Source organism: Ceratosolen solmsi, unplaced genomic scaffold (assembly GCF_000503995.2).
Source record: "Ceratosolen solmsi marchali unplaced genomic scaffold, CerSol_1.0 scaffold70, whole genome shotgun sequence".
Classification (NCBI taxonomy): domain Eukaryota; kingdom Metazoa; phylum Arthropoda; class Insecta; order Hymenoptera; family Agaonidae; genus Ceratosolen; species Ceratosolen solmsi.
The window spans coordinates 457,630-485,576 of NW_011948448.1; the positions used below are offsets into that span (position 1 = coordinate 457,630).

General features: G+C 27.3%; 1 protein-coding gene across 6 annotated transcripts in view; it reads right to left on the bottom strand.

Annotated features, from left to right (window-relative positions):
• Positions 1-27,947, bottom strand: part of Sap47 (Synapse-associated protein 47kD) — a 40,780-nt gene that overhangs the window by 7,884 nt on the left and 4,949 nt on the right. For 3 of the 6 annotated variants that reach the window (XM_011504767.1, XM_011504762.1, XM_011504766.1), the window contains exons 2-8: positions 25,481-25,708; positions 21,890-21,975; positions 21,362-21,483; positions 13,416-13,427; positions 3,701-3,838; positions 1,594-1,733; positions 961-1,112 (exon numbers count right to left, since the gene is read on the bottom strand). In XM_011504767.1, the coding sequence (XP_011503069.1) occupies positions 961-1,112; positions 1,594-1,733; positions 3,701-3,838; positions 13,416-13,427; positions 21,362-21,483; positions 21,890-21,975; positions 25,481-25,708 (878 nt within the window). The remainder of the gene's footprint in view (positions 1-960; positions 1,113-1,593; positions 1,734-3,700; positions 3,839-13,415; positions 13,428-21,361; positions 21,484-21,889; positions 21,976-25,480; positions 25,709-27,947) is intronic. The other 3 variants (XM_011504763.1, XM_011504765.1, XM_011504764.1) reach the window with 3 other exon arrangements.

Here is a 27,947-nt window from a genome sequence, read left to right on the forward strand (position 1 = left end):
TTGTTTAACTAAGATAGTAAATTTGACGTAATTTTATTATTAATTGACCATTATATGATAAATTTACAATCATAAAAAGAGTATAAAATCTGAGCTAATAAATATAATATTTCGTTGTAATTAAGTATGCTATTTACGATGTTAATAAATTATTTTTAATTGTGTTAAAAGCTTATATTGATATTATACAATTCATTTAAATAACTTTTAACAATCGTTTACCACAACTTTCAACATTATTTATTTTACATTATAAAACATAATATATGCAAAAGTACATTAAAAAAAAAGAAAAAAAAAGGAAAGCAATTATCGATAAAATTGATAACATAAAATATTATATTTTATTAATGTACATCGATGTATGGATGTACAGCCTTTTGAATTTAGTTGCACTTAATTTTTGCTTAATTTTGACATCAGTTTTTTATATTTTAATTTGATATATATATATATATATATATATATATATATATAAATAAATAAATAAATAAATAAATAAATAAACAAATAAATACTATCATCGAAGATAAATTGTACATATTTGAATGAACGTAAATAAAGTGTGAAAAGACACTTCATATATAAGAAACAAATCTTATTAAATAATGAGCTGAAAAGTTATGGTAATTAACTCGACGCACACTTTCGTGAATAAAAGTCCGAATTTCCATTTCCATACGTTTACTCAAACAAGACAAATAAAAAGATAGTATAACCTTCGATTAAATTGAAATAAATGACAGATACAATATTCCCTCGTACGTTCGTTTAAAGTCAACGTGAAGGACGTTAAATATTTCTTATGCTTATGCGTATATAAGTAGAGCATGTATTATGCAATGCATTGACAATATTGATACTCGAGCTCGATATGCTACATTATTATCCAAATATGTGTAATTGCTGTTTATTTGTTTGTTTTGTCTTTTGATTTGTGTTCCGGTGATTCACAATTACCTTGAGTGTGATCTACGCTGTCACCCGATATAAGCGCCTGATCGACAGGGTTACTCTCCGTCGACTGATTAGCCATTGCGTTGAGTTCGTGACTCTGGCGCAGAAGGGAAACCCGATAGAAGTAATTACGCCAAAAGTTTTCTTCGGATATTCTACGCCAAATCAGAAATAAACAATTGCTTAGTAAAAGAATTGAATCACTATTGTTGTTGCGCACCCCAAGACCAACTGATTCCTGAGCCCAATTACTAGGCTGCTTACAAGACAAACACAGAGCATTAAAACTTGATGGAAATAACAAACAAATAAAGTAATATATCGTATCGTTGAATTTGCCGATAAAAAACATCCAACGAAACTACTAAATATAATATTACTGGTATTATTGGTTTCTTATTTAACAGTATTGAGAATGTAATGTTTATATTAAATTGACAATATAGTAACTATAAATGTACAATATAATAGGCAAAAGTCGTATGAATGATGATTATTCTACGTAAACATAAGATATACAATATAATATATGATTATGAAGAAACAGTTTTATTATCTAAATCTGTTACATTACGTATGAGATAAATTTGCAAATAAAGGACGAAATACAGAAATGAGAAATATTGAGAGACTTACACTTTCGGGACCAATTCGAACCTCATGGTTTCTAAATTAGGATCTAGAGCGAGTGTCGCTTGGGCCATTGGTTGAACGGCTTCAAAGTCCCAGGCAAAGTCAACTCCTGGCGGTGGTGCTCTCACAAAATTGCGACGATCCTGAAAAACGAATGATTTCATTGCTTTTGGATGGAATTGTTGTGAGTCGTTGCTAATTATTGCAATGGGCGAACTATGTACGAGCCTCGTGCATCGATAAAGTTTATAACAATGCCATATAAATAGAGAAGATCGTTAAGCTGATTGTTCAAATGTTTAAATACACGCGATAGTATTCAGTTCTGATGTCGATAAAATAAAAGATAGCCCATCGTGGGTACTTTAATATTCATAAAATAATTAATACGTAAAAATTAATTATCTTTTAACTCTCCGTAATAAGGCTAAGTGATGAAAAAAAAACAAAAAAAAAAAAAAAACAAAAAAAAAAAAACAAAAAAAAAAAGCAGCCTGAGTGAGCAATAAATATAAAATAAATAGTTAGATTTTAATTTCTAACTAAATTTCGTATGTACCAACCAGACATTTTTAATAAATAGTAAAAATATATAATTTATAATCTGTTCGTTTGTAATATTTTTTCTTTTAATGAATTTAATTAGCTCTGAACGTTTCTATAACCGACGGGGCGAGTCGATGATTCATCGAGAGCAAATAAAGACGCGCAAGCAGCCAGAATCAACGAATGGCAACGTTAAAATTTCCCATTCCAATCATATTGGATAGGAAATCTACACTGTTGCGTTAAAGCTGAATTGGTGGTAAAGAAAAGAGGTAAAACGGGGTTAGTGGGAAATAATCCCGTCGTTGGCGATTATCAAATGCCGGAAGGACTTAACGTCCAAGCGGCAAATAATCTTGAAAGCGCTAGAGCTGTGCGGTAGAACGTGCACAATGAACACACGAGCAGCGTCGATAGCTTACTTATGCACAAATGGCAGACATGCTAACTTCATGTCGAAAGTCGACCCTGTAAGACCGTGATAATTTCATTAAGAGTATTAACCAATGGTGACAGTAAGGAAAGGCGAATCATGTATTTAGCGTAATAGCTGTTGCAGAGCTTCCATGGCAGTTTCATACCTAATCGCGAATTTAGGTTAATTATATCTTCTTTTTCGTTCAGGGCTTTTAGTTTTAATTAAATCAGAACCGCACACAAAGCGAATGAAGCAATAAACAAGGACAATTTTAATTTGCGCTTGACAAAGCATCATAAATCTCCACTACAATAAGCCTTTAACTCCATATACGCATTATTATTCGTTTATTTGCATACATCACGAAATTCACATCCTCTTTTTCCCTATTAATTATTCTCTATGCTTTTTTCTTTATTTCCCTCTATAAATGGACTCTGCCGCTCACGCGGACGCTTCGGTGCTGCTAAGCTGAGTAGTCAAACTTCACAGCGACGAAAAAAATGTATCGAGCAAAGATAATAATAATAATAAATCGTAATGTGATGCAATTTATTCGGAAGCTTAAAGTGTCAATTTACATTTTAGCCAATGCAATATGCAATTGGAGCCTATTAATTTTGATTACTGAATATCTTTGTAATGTAATAATTGGAAATTCAATTCTGCATGTTAATGTTCTGCATTTAAAAATCTATTATGAAACTGAAATTTTTATCACATTGTAATATTTTTAATACTTCCTCTTTTTAATCTCTAAGTTATAATTAATTCTAACGATATTTTAATATCGAGGAAATGCTCTCTCTCTCTCGCGTGCGTGCGTGTGCGTGCGCGCGTAGTATTTTAATGATTTAATAATTTCTATTTCAAATCAAATAGGAGCTAGATATATACAAAAATGGGGGGGGATTAATATCTCGAAACTAGGAGATCCAATACTCATAGTCATTTTTATTTAACACATAATTTTAACATCTGTTAAATTCTGTTCTCATCTGTATATTGAGAAACCTGAAGAAAATGTGGTTGGTACACTTAAGATAAATGTAAATGAAAATTACAAAACAATGAGCCATGAAAATAAAATATCGACCAAACAATAGGCATAAATTACGAAAAGAACGTAAAACTAAAGAAACTTACGGTCGAAAGTGCCAAGCACTCCTCACGGAGTACTTCCTCATTTGGTGCTCCGACCCACGGTGCTGTTGCCTCCCCTTTCTCTCCTGGTTTACCAGCGATAAATGCTTCCTGTTCTTTATTCAATTCTGCGATCAGTCTCTAAAATCAATAAATCATAAATGAATCTTAATTAGTACGGTTATAATTCTACGACAATGTAATTGATTATATACGCGACTAATTAATAAAGAGCTTCATTTACTGAAAGATTTATAGAATGAAAATATTTATCGATATTAAGTTGGTTATTGCGATAAAATTATTAATTAGAGTAGGATTAGAATTTAAAACAAAAAACAGAAATTCTCTTATATTAATTTTTATAATGAAAATCTATACGATTAATTTTATTCATCAAATTAGTTTACAAATGCTTAAGGAGGGATTCATTAATTTTTTTTTTTTTTTTTTTGATCAGATACAATGTCAATAAAATATTTATTTCACCTCTGATCCAACAATATTTGGTAATTTGTCAAAAAATACCATAATGTGGTAACTCAATTTTTTTTTTTTTTTTTTTTTTTTTTTTTAATCATTAAATAATATATACACGGTCAAATTTATTTTAAGGAAATCTTAATAAATTACGAGTGTTTAAACGAAATTTAACATTGTAATTCGAGCTTTTAGTTAGTATAATTTCTATTGTCAGCGCAGAACAAAAATGTTTATAATATTAACTAAGAAAATTAGATGGAAAAATATTTTTTGATAGTGATATTTCGTATGGTTATTTACTATTACAGTATATAGTATATTTACATTTTTTACAAGGAGAAAAAAATAAATAAAAAATATTTTGCGTACAAAGAGGTCGTCACATTAATTTTGTCATATAGAATTTATGAGAAATTTATATTAATATGAATTTATTATAAACAATATACGTTAGCCGAATGATATTATACCTGTTAATAATAATAATATAATTCACAATTCTTTTATTATTTACATTATGCAAAAGTATTCTATTTATCATTATTATTAAATTATCTAATATAAATATATGTATATTGTATAAAGCTTAATTTCTAGTTCATTTGATAATTGAGCAATGTTCGAAGTTATCATTGTTCAAAATTTAAGCGACAAAATTAATGGCTCATCTTACGTAATGAAATTATCGACGGTTCAATCAACTTTGTCGATAATCTATATTTTCGATATCTTACTAATTTGAACTATGAATATCATATGTTTGAAAAATATAAAAATATAGCCCATCATTGTTCATTTACACTTTAATATAAATTAAATAAAAAAAATTCATTAATATCACATACTATTGCATAAAGCTTTGATTATTACAATTGCGTATTACAATATAGTAAAAAGAAAATAGATTTATCACGATTTTAGTAATTTCGAATTAACTTATAAAAATATGACTATATTCATCACCCAGCAAAAATAGTAATTAATTGTATTCTTTGATAACGACATTTAATTTAAAGGAAGAAAAACATAAATAAATACATGGCTAATAGTCGATTGTTTTATAATGCATGTACTATCTAATGGTAATTAATTTATCGCAAAGGCCTAAATATAAATTAAATATTATGACAAGGAAGCGATCATTACCAACACAATTAAAACGATACTCACATTCATGCCAAACGATCATAATACAGTTTATGTTTAATTGAGATAAATTCTGAAACGTTGTATCGGAAACACGATAATATGAATAAGTTGATCGATCGAGTTTATAAATCGAGTTTATGGATTTGATGGGAATATAGGTACATTTGAAAAGTATAAATCAATATAAAAATTATATGTAAAGTTACAAGAAGTTTTATAGATTTATGCATTATTTTTTTTTTTTTTTTTTTATCATTAACACGCCAAAATTTAATATATTAAATGTTTTATTCCTTACGTACGTTTTTTCTGATATTAAAGTAAAGCTTTCTGATATTTATTAGTAAAATTAATGGAATAGGCCCATTCGGAATCTTTTCCCAACAGAAATCTTTTCTTAGATAATTATTATTTATGAACATATAACTTTTTATTTTTATTTTTATTGAGTAAAAGAATGTATATGTTGAATTACGTTTCAGTGAAACGAAAAATAGACGCAATATTATTTTATCTATAATCATTTCGATTGATAGAATTTTCTAATTTTTAGGTGAAGAAAATTTTGCTACTTAATGTGAGACACGAAAACTTATTTAAAATACTTTTTAAAAATATTTATTTTATTTTATATAGATGGAAAAAGACGAACTTTGAGAAGAGAAACATTCATTTATTGATTCAAAAGAAAAAGGGTGAGGGAGAGGGAGATGTAGATGGACAGGGAGTGAGAGAGAGGGGGGGATAAGAAAATATAATATATAGTATATATCATTTTGATAAAAACACTGAAATGGCGTAATAATAAATCCTTTCTATTTATATCTCATATATATATATATATATATATTATTTTTCTCTTGTTGACTTTCGCATATTTTTTTAAAAATGTATTTTCCTTTTTCGATCAAATAAAATGTATTATTAGCAATTATTTTAAAATAATCATACATTTTATAAAACTAATTTCCATCCTATACTTAATTTATCTATCTTACATTACTCGTAACGTGTATTGGTTTGTTTGTTTGTTTGTTTGTTTGTTTGTTTGCTTGTTTGTACTGAGTACACGAATATCACATACATTAAGGAGCAATAATCCAAACTAATAACCAATAAATTTTTTCATTACTATTGAAGCGATTGAGAAACATTGTAAAGTATGCCCTCGTAAATCCCTTCGTGACAACTTTGGAGATACCACGGGACGCGCATATCCAATTATAAGGGAAACATGATATTCTACACGCATGTATAGATGTAGAGTATTGCGTAGTGGTGTGGGTATAGGATTTTCTCTGAATTAGACGAGCTCCTGTTGCGTCTATAACAATTCAAGCTGCAGTCTTCATTTAGTTAAAATTTCGTGTTCGGTTTTTATTTTTCCTTGTTTAACTTGTATTGTCACTTTAGTCGATACAACTTGCGGCTTGCGGCTTGCGACTTGCGGCTTGCGGCAATGCAATCGATTATTATTAGATTTCGGCCAATTTGAAAATTTTCATAGAGGAAGCTATCGAAACGGCTAATAATTTTATTTGAAATGTATTTGTTAAGGCTACATTTCGATGTCATTAAAAAATTAATTTCCGCTCCCCTAACATTATTAAAACATCTATTTATAAGTATTAAATTCAATTGTAAATATTATAATCCATGTAATAACAATGCGAGCAACCCAAATTTAAATGGCATATCATTAAAAATGAACAAATTGTTGAACAAAAGGTTTGATTGATATGCGATAATGAGCAAATTTTTGTTATCCTCTTGTATGTATTTTATTATATTGTTAAATCCTTTATTAAAAGTTACATAACCGATCTAATCTTAACTATTGTTGATTTTATTGGTACGAACGCTATTAATCTGAATAATTTACATTTTGGATAATTAATCGTATGTTTATGATTAACAAATTGCTTTTAAGGTGTAAACTTCATTCATGGCGAATATAATTACTCGTACCCGTCAATTCTCAATTCCCGCACTACATATATCATACTCTATAATATTCTAGAATTCTATGTCTTGGTAACTAGTCTCTATTATGTAAATAATTACGATTTCATGTAAAAGAACATGATAATTTCAAGATAAAAAATTTATAGAATTTTTTTTATCGATGTATAAGAATAATAATAATAATGATGAGCTCGTCAATTTTATATAAAATGTAAGCTTTTAGAAAAATCAACAGAGTAAAAGGAGGAAAAAAGATGAGGAGAGGCAGTTTAACCCAGTTCGAGTTGTTTGTTCTGTAGCGCAATTTAAGATAATGACGACAAGAAGGCAATTGAAAAAGACGTCGGAAAACTTGGAGATAACTTAGAAAAAAGAGCCACTGCTTACCTGACGTATGTCCTGTTCCATATAAATCTAGTAATGACGGCATTGAAAAAAAAAGAAAGAAAAAAAGAAACAAATCATGGTCGTTATTATAGTTGTACAAGATAATTAGATAATAAAGAGTCACGTAAGCAACATTAGTTGAGATGAAGAAAAATAACAAGAAAACCACATAAATAGAATATGGATAAAGCACGAAGTCAAGAAAAGCCGATTTCATGCAATGACGTTACTCATATTTTCTTTCCATTTCACTACATGTATTAAAAAAAATAGGATATAAGAAAAATAAACGCTCATTGTTACAGGCTTTCGCAATGTTATATTAGAACGTAAATATGCAACAAAACTTGAATGTAAATTTAAATTCAATAAACAAAAGTTACAAAAAAATAATTATCCAATTTTTTGGCAAATTATTTCGTTATCATTAAAATGTTCAACAAAATTTTCCATTGCCACGGTATATTATTATATTTAGGTATATTTCATTCCCAATATTATATGCTATGCCAATTATATTTAAAATTTATTCTTTTTTTTACGTGTTTACTTCACTCCGTTAAATAAACAATATTCTTCTTGCTCGATATACTTTATTTTGTTTGAGAAACATGATAATTATTCCAATGAATAAACTTCAGAGAAACGATCTTATAAATAATATGATAGGCTAATAATATGACAAATAATAATATTACAACTTGAAAGCAATTTTTTTTTTAATTATAAATTTAATTTTATAATCTCACTTTCTTTAATTATAGCTAGTTGTATATCAAAAAAACGTAAGATGAATTAATGACAGAAATTTACGAATTTACCAGTTGAATAAAAATAGTTTAAAACATTCGAACATCATACACTAGACAGGCATTAAATATTTAATGTGTTGGTAACTTTATTACTTAACTCGTTTATAAGGTTAGATATGTCTGAAACTGTTATTATTTATTAAAAGCGGGCATTATATAAATACAGTATCCATCCGAAAATAGTAATGGACTTACTAATATTTCCTACCACATACGTTTACACGACTATTTACCGATTATAGGAAAAAAATACTGGATAAATCAATCAAATATTGATTGATCGATACGTTTTATTAGTAAAGAATATTCTAATCGCATCTACCAATATGTTTTAATTAAAAAAAAAAAAAAAAAAAAAAAAAAAAAAAACAACGCAGTTTGAATTCCCAAAAAGTTTTAGAAATTTTCATTCGTCCAGCTGAATTGTCCTTTTCAATTACTAAACGTCCTATATTGTTCCGTAAATTCTAAGCTTTCTGCTCTTTTTAATGTCCATATTCAAAATTAAATATCAATAATAAAGTAATAGGACGTCACGCCAAAACTGCTTCCCAATGAAATTTACACTCGCTTTCATCCACTCGACAACACAATGGATTGACAATATTGTCCGTTTGGACAATGGTACCGATAGCGGCGATGAAAACACGCAATCAGCTTACGAAATTTCATATAACTCCGGTTCAATTCAATAATTTTCAATTCGGCTGCGCAACGAAGCGTCAGCCAATAATATACACTCGCATGAATTGCCATCGGTCCAGGCTGCAGCTCCAGACTCACTAATATCTCTATACCAAAACAAATTCGGAAATCAAGCTCGTAGATCCGCGGTTTTGACAAGGTGGGGAGGGGGGGGGATCAATGGAAGGTGGAAAGTGAGCAGGTGAAATGCTTAGCTCAAAGCTCGTGGCTTGCGAATGTGGGTCAAAAAAAAAAACTCGGGCCGTCCTGACCTACATGATGATACACTGGATAGGTAACCGCGTGACGTCACTTGGTGCCAAGAGCCAGACAGTCATCGATGAATTCGCTTCATCGTTTACGAGGTTTATGCTTTCAATTTCTCGCAATGTCACCCGCCCGACCTTACCAACAGGAAATTAGTAAATTAGCTCTTCCAAGAGCTATAATTCCTACCAACCATTATTGACAATTAAAACTTTATACTTGTACACTTATCTTAATTATTTGGTTTTGGAACTTTATTTTTCAATTTATTTACAGCTCTCCGACCGACATTCACATTCTAATTCATCATTTATCATTACCCCTGAACTGTATTAATTAACTAACATAATTAATATTACTTTAATAAAAGTATATATATAATTAAATAAAAAGTATCATATTAAGTGCATTCTTCTCAAAATTTTCTTTCTTTACTTTATTTAGATACTAAACGTATGAATGTAATTATATAAAAGAATGATTAATAATTAATAAATTTAATTCGTACACTTATATATATATATATATATATATATATATATTATAATTTAATCATTCTATAATGAAGGATCAACACAATTCGCAATTCAATAATATAAATTTAAAACACTATTTCATTCTGCCTTTAATAGCATTATTTTTGTTAAAATATTTATAAGTTTATAATATTTTCAAAAATTTTAATACTTGAATCTTTGTAAATTTGCTTGAAAACGAGATTATCTATTTATTTAGCTAAAAATTTAAATATACATAATTCCTAAAGCACGATAAAAAATATAAATATTAGTCTATGCGATTAAAGCAAGAGAATAGAAATCACGTAAAAATTATAATTTACTTTTATTATGATATCGTATTTTACTTTATTTTAAAAATATTAATTTCTGAAGAAATAAATTGTTTTCTTTTCTAATTATAACATTTTCATGTAATATTTTTACAGTTTAAAATTTAACAATGGAGTATAAAAATTCTTACGTCAAACTATAAAAGAAAAGAAATGAAATTCTATGTTTATCCTAAAAGTTTGCTACTTTATAAATGACTTTTTTTTTTTTCTTTTAATAAAAGACTTACATAGTTTGCTTGAATTTATAGTATAATAAAAAAAATACATAAAAATAAATTAAAATTAATAATACATTTTATTACAATAAAAAAAAAAATATATATATATATATATATATTGTATATAATAAAATATTTTATTATTATTGTAATAATTGTTAATATCAATAAGCTATCGTTTACGATAAATTTTATGTACTTTTATCAATATAATATGTAAAATCCGAATCGAAGGGTTTATAATTTGTATTGACTTTCATAATACTCAATATAAAATATAAAAGATATGTATTAAACTTCGTTTTTCATTTTTAAAATTACAACTAAATAATAATTTAGCAACTATAAGTGTTTTAAAGTCAAGTTTAAATATATATTAAGTATCAGGAATGGCATATATATATATATATATATATATATATATATATATATATATATATATATAATTTATTTATATAAATCAGTATTTATACGTAATCTGTCTTATAGGGGACATCGCAAACTAAAGATAATAAAGCACAAAGATTGTTGAAATTAATAAAGAAAAATTCTTCATTTAGAGAAATGCATTTCCTTCCTGTTTGTCTCTCCTAAAGTCAATTTCAAAACGATGTAGTACAAATTTTTTTCTTTCATATAATCTATGTGATTGTATGTTATACAAAGTGAAACTTTGAATAAAAATATCTGTCAAGTAAATGAAGCAAAATATGTTGTTTTCTAAATTAATCTAAAAATAACAAAGTGTTTCATATAGTATAGTATAGTATATATTTCATATAATATAGTAAACCATATTATATTTAATAACAAATAAGACTTTTTTTTTAATGTTAAAAACATTTTGATAATTTATCAAAGAATACGAGTCGACTTTTGAAATAAATGTTTTCAGTCCAATATTATTATACTATATTGATTGTAAGTGAAATCATCATAATATTTTGAAAATTATAAAGATCTAATTATAAAATTGTAATATAGAAAAATAATTAAAATTACTTGATTAAACAGCGCTATTATTTATTTAAATTTTTTTAAAAATTACAAAAATATTATTATTAAATATTTTGTTATTTCTTTAATTTATCAAATGAATTTTATTTCCTTAATATATGAAATGTTAAAGCGATTGGAAATTGGAAATTTTCAACAGTTAAATTAGAAAAGGAATTATAAATTATGAAGAGTCCGATTGAAATTCTTGAATTGTATTTGTTTTATAATCTCGAGTGTTTATTTCCGATAAACGAAATATTTATATGTTTAGCCATGTGCACTTTATTCTCATTGGCACGAGCTATTTCTCCGAGGTTCTCCATTATGTTTCGTGTTCTACTTTTACCAACATTTTTAGAATCCATTTAACCAAAGAATGTCAATTTATTCAATTTACTATTCAAAATACATTTTATTTTAGTTAGAGCTGATTAATATTACAGCTCTTTATATAATAGCATACCAAATCAAAAACCAATAGAAAAAATCTATATATATGTTTTTACGTTTATGTATGAAATATTAACTTTCGTAATATAAATTCTTGCTAACTGAAGCTGCATGCCGAAAATATGTGAAAACGTCTTTTCAACGATATTAAATAAATTTTAAGATAAATATTCATACAAAAATCTAACAAATACCTGTTCTCCGAAGAATGAATAGAATAATATCAATTGATTTTACGAAAATGGTATATGTTGATTTTATTCAAGTTTATTGTTATGTGTTATATACGACAATAAAACATTACGATATATAAGATTTTATTACCTTCGAGTTAGTAAGCAAGCAAAAATTTATTACATTTTTATCGATGAATAACAATTTATTTAAATACAAACTATTATAATACATTTCGTTCACATTAATTGAATTATTTTAAGACAACTGTACTTCCTAAACTACACGAATTTATATTTATAACATTTATAATATTTAATTGTATAATTTAATCATCATCGTTATAATGAGTATTCTAATGATAGAATGTTTTAAGCTTTATTGATTTACAATAGATTTGTAAATATTTATTTCAGTTCTTTACTAAAATCTCGGCCAAAAGGAAAATACATGAATATAGTTAATTTATATTAATAAAGTAATATTTTCAAAAACAGAAGGACCTTTTTTGAAAAAAAAAACAAAAAAAAGGAAAATACACTTTACTCCTTTTGGAGCTCCGATTTAACTTTTCCTTTAATGCAAACCCTCGTACCAATTAAATTAATAATGTATTTATAATATAGTGCAATCGTAATTTGCAGTGTTAAATTAAATATAATAATAGTAAATAGCATGATACATCTTGAATTAATTGGATAACGAATAATTTAATTATTTATTTTTACTTTGGCTTATGGAAATTACTTCTGTCTGCGGATACAAATTATACTCGTAACATCCTTAAGGCAATTCTAACGTATAATTTTTAAAATGAATATCAAACTATTTCATAAAAATACTAGACTTTCATTTAAAATTATCAAACAAATTCCTCCAATGTTGATGATTTAAAGTAGAATATAGAACAATAGAAATGAAAATCAAGAACAAGAGAAGCGGAGGAAAAATATTATTTTGTCTCGATTAAAAATTACGTTTCAAATGCGTGAACGTAAAAGCTCCTACGCACATGCGCTTATGCACGAGCGTCATTCGGCGAATAAAGAGGGACGGGGTGCGGGGGTGCGGCGGGGGGGGGCATTAGGTTTTGCTTATATTTTATTATGATTGATCTCTGAGACGACGCAATCATATGCTAACACATTTTTGTGTTTGACTGCAAGCGAAAAGCTTTATGCGACGTATAGAATGGCTTAGTCGCAAATGCCATAAATATGAAGACCATAAGACAAAAACATGATAAGCACCAACAATTACATATATTATTAATTTACCTGATTATTCACCTAAGGTGTCCTCGTACGTGTGTGTTATGCAGTCGTTTCATTATTGTTGATGATATGTTGGATTTATATATGTGTACGATCATGAAATTAAAAAAAGTTTCGCTTATTCAGTTGTTATTGTGCAAATAGATAAATGTAAATTAATTCAATATATATTTATAAAATAAGTACAATTAGTTACAAGTAAACTTACATATACATATGCTTTATCTTCTTTTAATAATAGTGAGATTTTTTTAAATATAGCTTTTAATAGATATTGCTATTGCTTATTGTCTTAATAACAATGAAAATTATTTAATAATTCAAAAAGGTGAGATATTCTTGGTGTAGGAATTATCGTATAAAAGTACTTTGAAATTGAAAAAAAAAAAAATTTCTCATCAACATAAGTAAGCAAATAAATCATGCAAATAGTAATTGCACGCTAAGAAATAAACTAATTTGTATTTTATTACTTAGAGCTATTGGTATATAATTTATGATGAAATTTCGAAAAATGTTGGATAATAATTTTAACTTTTACTAAACATGTAAAATAAAATTTACATAAATGCTAAATGCTAAATTTAAAGTTGTGTTGTAAAAAAAAAAAAAAAAAAAAATAAAAAAAGCTGAAGATTTTATATCTTAGCAGTTAAAATAAAGATGAGGCAAACATGATGAAAAGTAAATGTAATGCTTTTCGAAAATTTAGATTCTATATAAAAATGCATCTATAATATTTTTAATATCGATTGAAAATATGTATTTTCCAGATAATCGTATTGAATCAGATTCGACGAGTCTTGATTTTACACATTGAAGAATTAATTTTTATAACGTCAGCGTAGCGTTCGTTGTCCGATAATTAAATATATTCATCGTATGGTTTAGACCTATAAACAAGATAAAAATTTTAAAAGGCCATAGATTAGAGGTAGATAACATAATTATTGTTTTTTCGGAATTTATTAAAACATATCGAAAATTAATTCACTAAATAAATAAATTAATTAATTAAAAATTCGTATTCTAAAAATGATGAAGAAAATTTAATATTACAGTTCATAAAAAATTGATAAAAAAATTCAATCATACTTTTCGAATGTTACATATTTAATAAGAGAAAATATTGCAAACCTTTATTTTTAAATGGAGTTCAGAATAGATTTATTACAAAACTATTGTCTGCTTAAATGAATTTCACAACGACAAGAAAATTGATATTAAAATTGCACACAACAATATTCGGAAAAAGGTTTAATAAAAAGATATATAGATAATATATAAAGATATTATACTCAATACAAGTTTTATACTCGATACAAGTAAAGAGAAAGCAAATTAAAAATTTAAGTTACATAAGAAATATTATACAAAAAGATTATTTTATTTCGTATAATTAGGTATATTTAATTATAAGAAAACAGGAGTTTTTGCAATAAATTTTTTTGAAATACCGAAGAAAAGATTAATGCTCTTGTAATTAAAGTGATTCTAATTCTCACTTCATTGCGCTTAATAAAATGTAGAAATTTCGTAATGAAATGACATCTATTATAATTTATGGGAAAGGCAAATAAAAAGCTCTCGATATACTTCAGATGCCATTATTACTATTAAATGAAATCTATAATTCATAATTTACGGATTAATATAAAAATCTTGTTTTCAATAATTAGTAAACGATGAAATCAGAATATTAAATATATTAAATATAGGAAAATCTACTAATATTTGAGTCTCATTGCAATAATACAAACGTAAGGCAACTATCAATTTTTCATCACATTTCAATATTTCCAATTATAATTTCTTTAGCTTGTATACTGAAGGACAAAATTTCTTAACAATCTCATTTATAATCCAATGTCAAAAGCTACTTATTCCTCTTTTCATATCATCTTTTCACTCTATTAAATATACCTTTTCATTAATACTTTCTACGCAAATTACCTTGCACGTTAACCCCATCCTACGTAATGTAAATATGAGTGCTGTAATATCTGCTCCCCTTAAGTTCTATTTTGTCCTTAAACTTTCCTAAATATTATTAATATCTTATACAAAAGCATTGCCATTCCTAATGGCTAAGTACAAAGGACGATTCTATCGCATTTAGATATCGTTTGAAATAGTTATTATCTTGTCATCCACGCCTATTATAATTTACTTAATTTTCTCTATCTAAAACTATATTATAGAATAATGTACGAATAATATTAAAAATGTTTTATAGTTTTTCCTAAAGTAGGTCGGTTTAGATAAAGGATTATGCTATTCTCGTTTTATGTGTCTCTAGAATAATTGCACTATTTAATTATTTAAATAATAGCTCATATTTCTTGGCAATTTACTTGATCAAACAGGATAGCTCGATTTATTCTGTATTTTTAAATTTAAGTAAATTAGTTTAGTTATTTGGTAAATTGGTAAAGATAGTAAAATACGAAAAAAATGAGAATTTTGATGTGATAAATCTGTCGGCATATTGTATAGTTTCTAAAAATGTTACAAGAAATTCTTCACAAGGTATCTTCGTAAATTCTCGGTATTATTGTAAAACATGAACGTATCATGGCGTACTTAAGATGTATCGTATACCTGGATGAATATTTATCATCAGCGGTAATATAAATATTTATCGAACAAAAATTGCAGAGAGTGTAGATGCAATATGAAAAATTATATTGATTTTGGCACATCTTCGGGATTCCGCAAAAGAAGGTTGTGGTGACCTTTAATGGTAACTCCGCGTGTCAATCCGATATAAATTTCACATATTTAGCGAAAATATACAATAACGAAGTGGCAACCTTAAATTTAAGCTACAATACGATGTTCTTATTAAAAGCAACTGTGCTCATACTATATTGCAACTTTAATTTTATAGAATAATTTATTTATATTGCTACTTATACGTATTATAAGAATTAAATAATCACAAATAAAATTAAACTGTACGTTTTGTCAACTAAGACTTGAATGTAAAAGCTTTTATTCACTTGCGGATATCTTTAAGCATTTTCCTTGGTTATTGCCTTCCAAAGATAGTAGAAAGATATTGTGAAAAAGAAATTTGCTTCTTCCATTTACATTCATTCAGGAAGAATTTCACTTTATCAAATATTATTATAAAAAAAAAAAAAAAAAAAAAAAAAAAAAAAACTACTTGAAAGTGCAAAAAGTCTTTGGAACTGATCAATGAATTATAGTTTTTGATTAGCCAAATGACAAAACTCATTAAAATTTCATAGTAAACATAAGTCATATAATTCCAGAATTTTTTACATTTGTGTGCCTCTTTATGTGTACATAGTTTAATAATATTAATAGACAATACACATTATAAAAGTGAATTATCTTTTCTCATTCCTTCATTGTAAGTATCTCTCTCTCTCTCTCTATCTATCTATTTATCTATCTATCCCTCTTTCCTTTCTCTGTTCAACTCGTTTTCCGTTTCTCGTGGATCAATACTAACTGTCCCTATTCTTCGGCAGCACTGGCCGCGATCACATTGCAGCTAACGACTCGTAGTTGATAAACTAGACCTCGTTTTCATCCTTACTGCATGCAGTGCCAGAATATAACCCTCATTTCCAACACGATAAGACAGCTGTGCATAAGGATTGGTGAGCTATAGTGTAGCTGTTCATTTTTAGGATTCTCTGGTTAGAAATTAAATTTTAAATAGGATGATTTCCGAGTCAAATCATCAAATCTCTCTTGTAAAACCATTAAATTATTTAATTTTTCTTCTTATTTTTTTTTTTCAATGCAACGATATAATGCTCTAAAATAAAATCCAATACATAGTGCAAACAGAGTTTAATTTTTAATCAAGATAATTATAAATATAGTTGAGAAAGAATCGAAACAAGTCACGATAATTTATTAAATTATAAATGCCGATTTTATGATTAAAAGTGCGTGAAATTTCTTTGTTTATACTGCACAATATGTATATTTGGACTTGTTTTATTCATTATTTATACAATCGTAATAAGCATTAAAAATAAAATATATTAATGAATTTTCTTATACTTTTGTAGGTTTGTTGTTGTTGTTGTTGTTGTTGTTGTTGTTGTTGTTGTTGTTGTTGTTGTTGTTGTTTTTTTTTTTTTTTTTTTTTTGTTTTTTGTTTTTTATTCGATAATATAAAGGACTATGAATTTGATAATAAACATAAAATTGTCATCGATATTTCCATATTTTTACATGTCATTTGATACTAATAAATTATTAAATTTATATTCAATATATATTAAATTTTTCAATATCAGAAGCGTATTTATTTTTTAAAATCAATAAATACAAAATCGCAATAAAAAATTCTACAGTTATAAGCAACATCTAAGATTTTAACGCAAAATTTTATTAGTCAATTATTTGAACGATATCACTGATATTTACTCTAAATTATAATTCATTTTAATTTCAATACGTAAACATCTATTCCATTATAAAATTAATGCATTCATTGGCTAACATTAGATCATAAAAGTTATACAAATTATAAAATCAACTTTTAAGAACTTAACTAAATGATTCGATTCATATTTTACAAAGTAATAAATATAAACTTTTACAAACACAACGATTATACAACTATGTATTTTTTTTTCTTTCTTTTAAAGATGGATTTAATTAAAGAAGCTGAACGCGTCAATAATTTTTTCAAAAATATTCCCAATTTTAAGATTACTAATTATAACTCGTATTAGAAATTTTACGAACAAATCAATTCAATTTTTCTCAATACTAATCATAACGTAAAATTATTGATTATTATATATTTATATCAAAGAAAATTATTGGATATTATTATAAAGTTATAATAATATATAATACATGGATAAATTAGATAAATTTACATTTTTTTTTTTTTTTTTTTATAAACAGGATAATAGCAATATCACATTTTATTAAATATTGTGATTTTATATAATGACACCTATATATTTTCAACTTACATCTGTTTAAATCATTTGAACTGAATTATTACTACAGTTTTCTTTTATAATAGCAAAGTTAGCAATTATTGATTTCAATTACAGATCATTAAATTAGGATATAAAATTTAATGGCTTAGAAAATATTAAATTATTATAGATTATATTTAATATTCAGTTGATAGTGTTGAAAAGTTAATATATTTATTATGTAAATAAATCTTTAATGTTTAACTTTCTAATAGAAATTGTTGATTAAAAAATAGTCTACGAAGAATAATATTAAAAAATTTCTGTTTAGCACTAACGATTTTAGAAACTACATGAATACTTTATCTTCATACTTACCATGTACAATTACATTTTTTATTTCAAATATATAAATGAATTCTTAATTATAAATATCGAATTGGCAAGTATAATATACTATCCACATAATAAATACAGATATTTTTAAATAATGTAAGAATAATAAAAATTAGAAACGTAGCATGAGATTTACTTATCGTAAATTCACTAGAATTTGTTTTCTGCCAGTAAAAACATACCTTTTACTACTGTATTGACGCAGAATTATCGGAGAATAAATGAAAATTAATAAAGATGATTAATTCGACGTTCTCATTTTGTAGTACAATTTATTAATTGTTTTATTTCCTATTGCGAGGGTTGGCAACTAACAAAGGACAAGGAGTTCAATTGTCAACGTTAAGCGGAGGGATGGTAGAGGAGAGGGAGGGATACGTGTAATAGCTACGATGCTGGTGAAGCGTGGGTCACCTCTAAGCAAAAGGTCGCTTGGGGCGGGGCGGTGCGGGGGGGGGGGGTAAGGGCGCTTTTCTAGGCAGTCGTCTCACCTACGCCTCTGCCCCCTTCCTCCTGCTTCGCGGCCCAGTTGAACATCGGGGTCGAAAAAGGAGAGGAGATGGCGGTGCTGAGCCAAGTCGAACCAAGCCGGTGAATTCAGTAGCTGAAGAATTGAATTATGAATGCTCTTTTCGTTCAATTAGTTCATTTCGAATATCACTAAATCAGCTCGACTCCGATGCAGCCCTCCCTCGTCTTCTACTCCATTTCAACTCATCAACCGGGAACGAAACTCAACAAGCGAACAAATATCATCGATATATCTTCAACTAAACTAAAATCCAAGAACTCAATGCACCTAAAGTCGGTAGCCAGACGATTTCGAACCAACTATAACGAAAATTAATGAACCGGTTTCCAGACTTCCGTCGCTTAAAGGAAATTCTTAATGTACTTATAAGGTCTTCAAAAATTTTACTACTAGTCGGCGTAATAATAACCCTTTCTCCAAGTTTCTCATCCACTATCTCCCAATCTCCCTTCCAAAAACTTTACTTCTATTTTCAATCTTTTAACTTTAAGAATGACAAACTTCTATACTCGTTACGTTTTCTTTATTATTATTATTTGAACTCAATACAGATAATTTTAATGACAATTATATACTATGTACATTCTTTATAAAACATACAGACGATTGTGTTTATTGGGCACATTTGACGCGTACACGAAACAAAATCATTTTTTATTTAACGAAACAAGTGCACAGTCTACTTATGTATACGAATATTATGATTATATAAATCTCATAATTAAATAAGAATAAGTAAGAAGTAAAAAAATTAAATTGTTAATATAAATATTATTTTTAAAGTAGCCTCGATCCGTCGGTATATATTGATACATTTGATTTACCATACATACATGATAAATTTATATAATTTATATATACATATACATATATATATATATATATATATATATATATATATATATATATATATTGATGTGCTTAAATTATGCTACGGAATATTTTAATTATAAATATTATAAAATATAATAATATCAAATACGCATGCTTAAAAATCTCGTATTTATTTAACACTAAAAATTCGTTGATGTCATAGTGTATGTACATAATTCAATCTATATAATAACAATTATAATATATATCCAACTGTATACTTAATTAAGTTTAAAAATTAACTTGTTAATTTTTACTTCTTAACACAAAATGTATTAAATAAATACTAAAATGAATATTCTGACATTAGATGTCGTTGACAAATTTTTCAAATTCGATTTTAAAATACGTATCGTTTTAAAAAATAACAATGAACTGACAAGAAAAACTTTTTAAAATATAAATTACATCCCATTAGTTAGCCGTAAACTTTTCACTCGATTTGACATAATGTTAATTCACACAACTAAAAATATGCTTTGATAAAAAAAAAAAAAAAAAAAAAAAAAAAAAAAAAAAAAAAAAAAAAGTTATTTTAAAGATAAATATTTTTTCAAATTAATTATAATCTATATTGCATTGCGATAAATTTCAATATAACTGTAAATACTAATCTAATATTATTTTATAAAACTTTTATTCGATTCAACGAATTGACATATTGAATGTTCGTGTGATCATTTATTTATATATTTACAAGAACATGTTAAGAAAGTAAATTAATATCTATATTAAAATCTGCATTAAAATTTCTATGATTATAATTCAATATTTCATCAAAGGAAAATATATACAACATATCACCTACAAATATATGGGGACTTTAATTAGAACTTTAATATAGTTTTCTTTACTATTTAAATTTTTGTTTTTATATATCCTGTGACTATCATTTCCCGAGTGGACGATGTGAAAATGAAAAAGTTGCCAAACAAGGTATCAATTTTTATTACGAGACTAACTAATATAAGAAAAGGCATAGATCGTTTATTAAATATATTTTTTAAAGATTATTAAAGATTTTTTTTTTAATACCGTTGATACAGTTCACGTAAATATCCATTTGTAAATTTAAAACGATACGAAGGTTTATACAACCGATGGTTGAAGACAGTTCCGACTTTCGAATACTCTTAATTCTTAAAAGAAATTACAAAACATATATCGATAAGCGTAAGTGTAATGTAGGACGACAATTAAAACAACAAGGACAAAAAGAGACTCACGTTTTCCTCAACGGTTTTCTTAATTTTAGCACTAGCCACAGCTACGGATTTGCCAGCTTTGTTCACTGCGCTGTACAAAAATCCACCCAAACTTTTAGCACCTGCGAGTGCTTTCGTCGACACTGCAACAAATAATAAAATAATAAACGATTACGAAGGATAAATTACGCGATTAATACATTTTATTTCTATATATATATATATATGTATATATCTAAATACCCTTAAAAATGTTTAATTTAAAAGAAATTTTAATGTGCGCAACTACTAATAATATACGAGAGGAAAATTCTGCTGTACGGATTAAATTCAAATATTTTATTAAATGAGTCTTTAAACGCTTTATAATTCGATTCTCACTCTATTTCATACATAATCTTCACAAAGATTAATCAAGATTAACAAAATTTTCTCTCACAGTACTTGTGAATTCTATGATAAATTTGATAATACGAGTCGTGGAATTGGGAGAAAATTGAAAATTCAACGACAAAAAGTATTATTAACGCGAAAAGACTATAAACTTACCAGCACCGAAAGCCTGCTGACCATCCTTATCTTCGGTTGGCGTACCTCCGAGACTTCCAGGGCCACTATCTGCTCCGCCAGTCGCACTAAAAACATCAAATGCCAATGAGTAATCAACGAGCATCTAGTCTATTTCCAATATATAAAAAAAAAAATGCTAAATCGTGTAGTTGCACGTGCATCCGTACACACATAGATATAAGCATGATGTCAACTATATAAAAAAAGCTCACTTATTAATATATATATATATATATATATATATATATATATATATATATAATTAATAGCAAGTCCAGCTAAAAGTGTAAATTTTATCATAAGAAAGAATGGCGATTTGTAGAATTTTAATTGAATACTTGAGTGTCTGACAAAATTTGCAGTACTATTGAAGCTTAAGGAACAAGGCAGTTCTGTATGGATAAAAATCTTCTTCATGTTCTTTTGAAACTCAATTCTTAATGTAACAAAAGATGGTAATTACGTGTACGTTGTTACTTAATATTTATTAAGATTATATGTATTATAAATATCGGCGATTTTCTTTTAAGCTTTCTTCATAAGAAAAAAACATTGAAATGTCAGGCTAATGTATTGCAACCTTTTCTCTTACAGATTTGAAGTTGCATGATCGGAAATAAAAACAATAAAAAACAAGAAAATGAGAATTAGAAAATCGACGTAAAAAAAGTCTGAATATTTTTTAACGTAATATCGTTATTACTTTACGAATATTTTATAAATTTTTTACCTTATTTGAGTTGAACTACGTTTAAAAGTTTGAATACAAAAACAACGAAAGATAATTGTGTACTAAGAGTCTTGAAGACTTTTGTTTTTACTGTAAAAATGCGCGTGTTACATAATATTTTGTTTTACTGATAAATTTCAATTATTAAAATATCGATACAATCTCGAGTTGCCTAATCACGAAATCGTAATTATAAAATGCAATTGAGAATGAAGAGTATAAATAGAAATTCTTAGGGATTAGAAAATGATTTAGTTATCGATAATTTAGAATATTTATTAATATGAAATTTGTTAATCATCATTAACGTCCGAATTAGGAAAATTAGTTAATGTAATTCAATGAAAAGAGCACAGTGATTTAGTTACACTTTGAAAGAAAGTTTCAATTTTTGAGAGATTAGATCAATGTGAGATTCCGAATAATATTAAATAAACTTTCATTGTGTTCATTTCTAGTAAGTGACTATTGAGAGCTTAATTGAGTGACATCGTAATTATCGTTTATACGTAATTAATGTTATTTATTTGCTGTAGAATCGCCCAGTCAAGATACGATAAATAAACTTCTAACTTCATTATAAAACGTCGTCATTTTATCTATGTCCATATAATTAAAAATTTTAATTCTCTTGATGTAATTTTCTTTCATTACGGAATATGAGAATACGTATTAAAGTTGGCTGATAGTAGAGAAAATTTCGTACCGAAAAGGAAAATATTATATTACAAAAAATTGAGTAAACAGTAATGCCGTTTCGATTAGATAATTCGAGAATCTTTACAACGAGATAACATTTATTTAAATAATAAAAATTTTATAAAATATTATGACAATATCATACATATATCAAGAAATTGTTTATCTTATATGCAAGAAAATTCATTTTGATACAAAAAATAGTTTTTTTTTTTTTTCTGTTTTCTTAATTTACCATTAAGTAAATTATCAATTATGAAATTTCCCTCGACAATCTAGTTGAATAGTCATTTCTATAAAAGGAATTGTTATAAGTAGACATTTGCAAAACATAAACTATCCGTGTACTTTTTTTTCATACTATTGTTTAAAAAAAGCTTTCTCGGTAAGAAATTTTACAATTGTTCTGTAATTTGTAATTCGTAATATTTGTAATTGTCAAACATGATATTTTTATCTCCAGGTGTCAATTTATAAAATAGAAAGGTAATATAAATGAGTGACATATAAAATATTTCTTTCTTTTGATATATTTCCTAGATAGTTGTTTACTGTTTATTGTCGAATCGCTATGCTCGCCACGATAGCTTGACATCAATTAAACCGCGTCTTTAAAATCCGTATCATCTAATTCTTAATTATTTAAAATATTCTATACTACTAAAGATTTAAAGGGTAGTTATAAAAAGCGTTTACGCTTTTCACAAATGAAGCAGGCTTATTAAACTTTACGATCCCTCCACAAATAGCGTGGATATTTTTCGTCGAGCAAGAGATAACGTAAATTAGAATCTTAATTGTATTGTAGGAAGTCTTGTTTTATTGCAATAACTATAGCGTGTAACAACTGCTGCTTGCAAATTACTGAATATTAAAGAGAAAAGCTAAGCTTGCACTTTTAAATTTGCCATTAATATTAAATTGATAATATATAGTACAATTTCTTTCGAACTAATTTGCATACTAAATAAAGATCATCTAAAAATAGACTTTAATTATAAAAACTTCACTAGCCGTTAAAAAAAAAAAAATTTTATCGTAATAAGCCGTAGGTGCATGGAATTAAATTTTATTGCTATCAAAAATCTTTAGAAATAGTTAGAATATTGTTTTAAACGAGAATATCCTGTTTGAGTGAAATTTTTATAAAAATGAACTATAAAGTATTGTAAAAGTAATTATTGCTTACACGTTTTCGCAATTTTTCGAAATCGTACAATGCTTATGATAAATGAATTTTCATTCAATCAGGAATTAAATAAACTAAATCTACTCTCTTCTTGTAATTACTCATTAATTATACATAAGCGTTATACTTAAATTTTAGTCTCTTAAATTTCGTACAAAGCGTTTTTAAATTAGAAATGTTAAATTAGTTATTATTTATATGCCTTGATCTATTCAAGTTAATATGAAATTCATACAATTTGAAAGAAAATTAAATATAAGAAATTCTCAAAGAGCATAACCCTTAAGAAAAGCTTATTTAATGTAAATAAATGAGAGTTTATTTTTAATTTAACAAAAATGTTAAAATGTAATCCGAGAGTTCATTAGAAAGCGAATAATTTACCTAAAAATAAGAGGCACATTTGACAAATTTCTTTCATTAAAATCCATCTATATAAAACACCAATAGACTAAAATTCAAAAACAGGAGCAGCAAATTATGTGTAATTTTAATGAATTTGTGCATTAAGAAGTAAGATATATACTTCATACGATATGTACAAGTCTTATCTATATGAGGAACATATCAAACAATCAACAATATATGAGTGAAGGAGCAAATAAATATAAAAACGGAAGTAACATGTAAATAAATTTAGAAGCTCATTGAATACGTAATATCAAGATCTTGAAAAGAGTAGAAAAAATAAATAAATAAATAAAATAAACTGTAAACGAAGGGTGCAAAATCAACTAAGTGATTGAAGAAAGAGCTATCGAGAGGCAGAGAGGGTGAGAGGGTGAGAGGGTGAGAGAGTGAGAGAGTGAGTGAGTGACTGAGTGAGTGAGTGAGTGGGTGAATGGGTGGGTCGGCAGAGAGAGAGAAAGAGAGAGAAAGATAGAGAAAGAGAGAGAAAAGTTGTCGGCCCGTCGAAGACAATCTCGGAGTACGGCTGGCCGCTGTCACGTACCCTGCGACCCACCTGCTTGCGTCATCGTCTTTTACGTGTTCTGTGGCTGAAAGATCCCGCGTCGCCGCTTCGGAAGCCTCGGACTGCTGGAGGTCGGCCTCGGCTGGTACGCTCCCGCCGCGATTGAGTCCAGAGATGCCGCCGCTGAGCCAACCGCTCATCGACGAAGCCACCTGGGACTTGACGCCCGCCAGGATCTCGAGTTTGCTGCTGCCTTTGGTCGGACTGCTGGGAAAATAAAAGGCGAAAAGCGGGTTAATTGATACGCTGCCGCATCGACGCTCAAGCGGTATTTATTAATCGATGATCCGTGATAGCGTGAAAATGCCTCTATTCGGAGTGACGCTGGGATCGATTGTCCCTGACTCGGCTTTTGAAGGTGGAGGGAGGCATTTTACAGTTTGAAATTGCACTTACCTATTCTTAATTAGGCTAAGCGTTGACGACGGATTTTCAAGGACTATCTTCCGAAGCCTTATTTACTTACGCATAATTGCCAATGTACGAAACTAATATTCGATTTGAGTTTACGAGTTTTCGAATGACATTGACATAATGAAGGTAGAAAAGGGATTTTATTTTTTTACATCACTTTTTCGACTGCCCGAAGTCCCGAGCTTAACGGATAGATGAATATCTTATGAAATAATGTATACGACCGTCTCGATGATGTATAGAATATAATTGCTACGAGGCACGTTTAATGTCGGTGATGGTTATCGACAAATTCAAGTTCATCGTAAGGTTAAAGTACATCGAATACGGGTATTACAATCAATAAAGCAAAGCCGGAAATGTAATAAGCGTTTGTCGATTAAATATTCCGTAAGTAATTTGTAAAATTAATTCTTTTTTTTTTCCAATTTTAAATGATTGTAGTAACGCATCTATGGAAATATCATTATTCGATATATTTACGTAGCTAGAAGCATCCATTCCTCCCACGTCCTTAACGACCTTCAAATAAATATAAAATATTTAAGTTTGTAATTAAATGTAATTCATTTTTCATCCCCCGATTAATCCTCTGGTTAACTATGTTTTTCTCTTTCAATTTGAAAAATTAAAAACTTTTTACATTTTAATTAACTCGTCGTTCTTCCTTTACATCAATTTCTATGTAAATTATGTAAAATATTATAATCAACTAATTATGGTGATTTTTGTCTAACTCGTGATTTTCATTCGCTACGGATTCATTCATTTGCTTCCAACAACAGGATTAATTTAAAAGATGCCAAACCCGAAGGAACATAATGAATGAGTAAAATAACCGATTGGATTATACATGTAACTTTATTAGCGCAATTGCACTTTCAAGAGTTTATGCATTGTCTTTGCCAAATACGGACATTTTGCCATCGTTTCATTATACAATCGATTCAACGTTGCCAAACAACACTTTCCTCGTTCTGCTTCTTTCCTTCGTACGGTAATCAATAAATATCATACAACCGTATATTTAAAAAACAAAAAAAATAACGTTAATCACTCTTGCCATCAAAGAAATTATTTCGAATATTATATTAAATAAGACGATTATTATAATAAAAGCAATTGTAGAACACATTTGTTATATGTGGATTTCGAATGAATAAATAAAAAAAATTGTTTAAGCTTCAGTTTTAAGTGACTTTTAAATAATTTAGAAAATTGAAATAAAAATTACGTTTATTAAAGAAATACATAATTTAATAAAGAATTTAATCAACAACATTCGTCATAGACATTCTACGTATATAAGTTTTTATAATTATTTATTTAATATTTTTTTAAAACATTTTCTTACAATGTATATTTGAATTTGTATTGGACGTTAAAGTCGATGTGTTGTTTAATAATTTTCATTCGTAAACGTAATCGTTAAAATAAAGCTTAATTTCAACATACATAATATATATATATATATATATATATATATATATATATATATATATATATTAAAATAGACAATACTCGTTAAAAAGAAAAAAGAACTTCATGCTTATGAAAAATAATACTTTATTCAATATTTTCATAAAATCAATTTCTTTTTCTTTTTTCTTCTACGCGCACTACATACCAATTTCAGCATTTCTTTTCATCTTCTACTTTACAAAAGATATAAAATCAGATTCTATGACAAATCCCATCATTTATCTTACTTAAATAATCATTTTCACTCACCACCTTCCATAAAACTCTACATTAAAGTGCTAAGAGTCCACTAATACTAGCAGCACGTACATGCGCAACATCAACTTCAAATGCATTTCCTCATGAAAGATAGGTGAATCGACCTCTATATTAGACGCGGAATGTGCAAAATTTTGCAAAAGCAAGCTGTACAAAGTATAGAATGAAATTATAAAAGGGAGGGAATAGCCGATGAACGTTAAGTCAAGAACTGTCAAGGCAAATCGATTGGCAACAGCTGAGCCTCCGAATACTTACACCACCCTATAACCCCCCCACCCCCCACCCACCC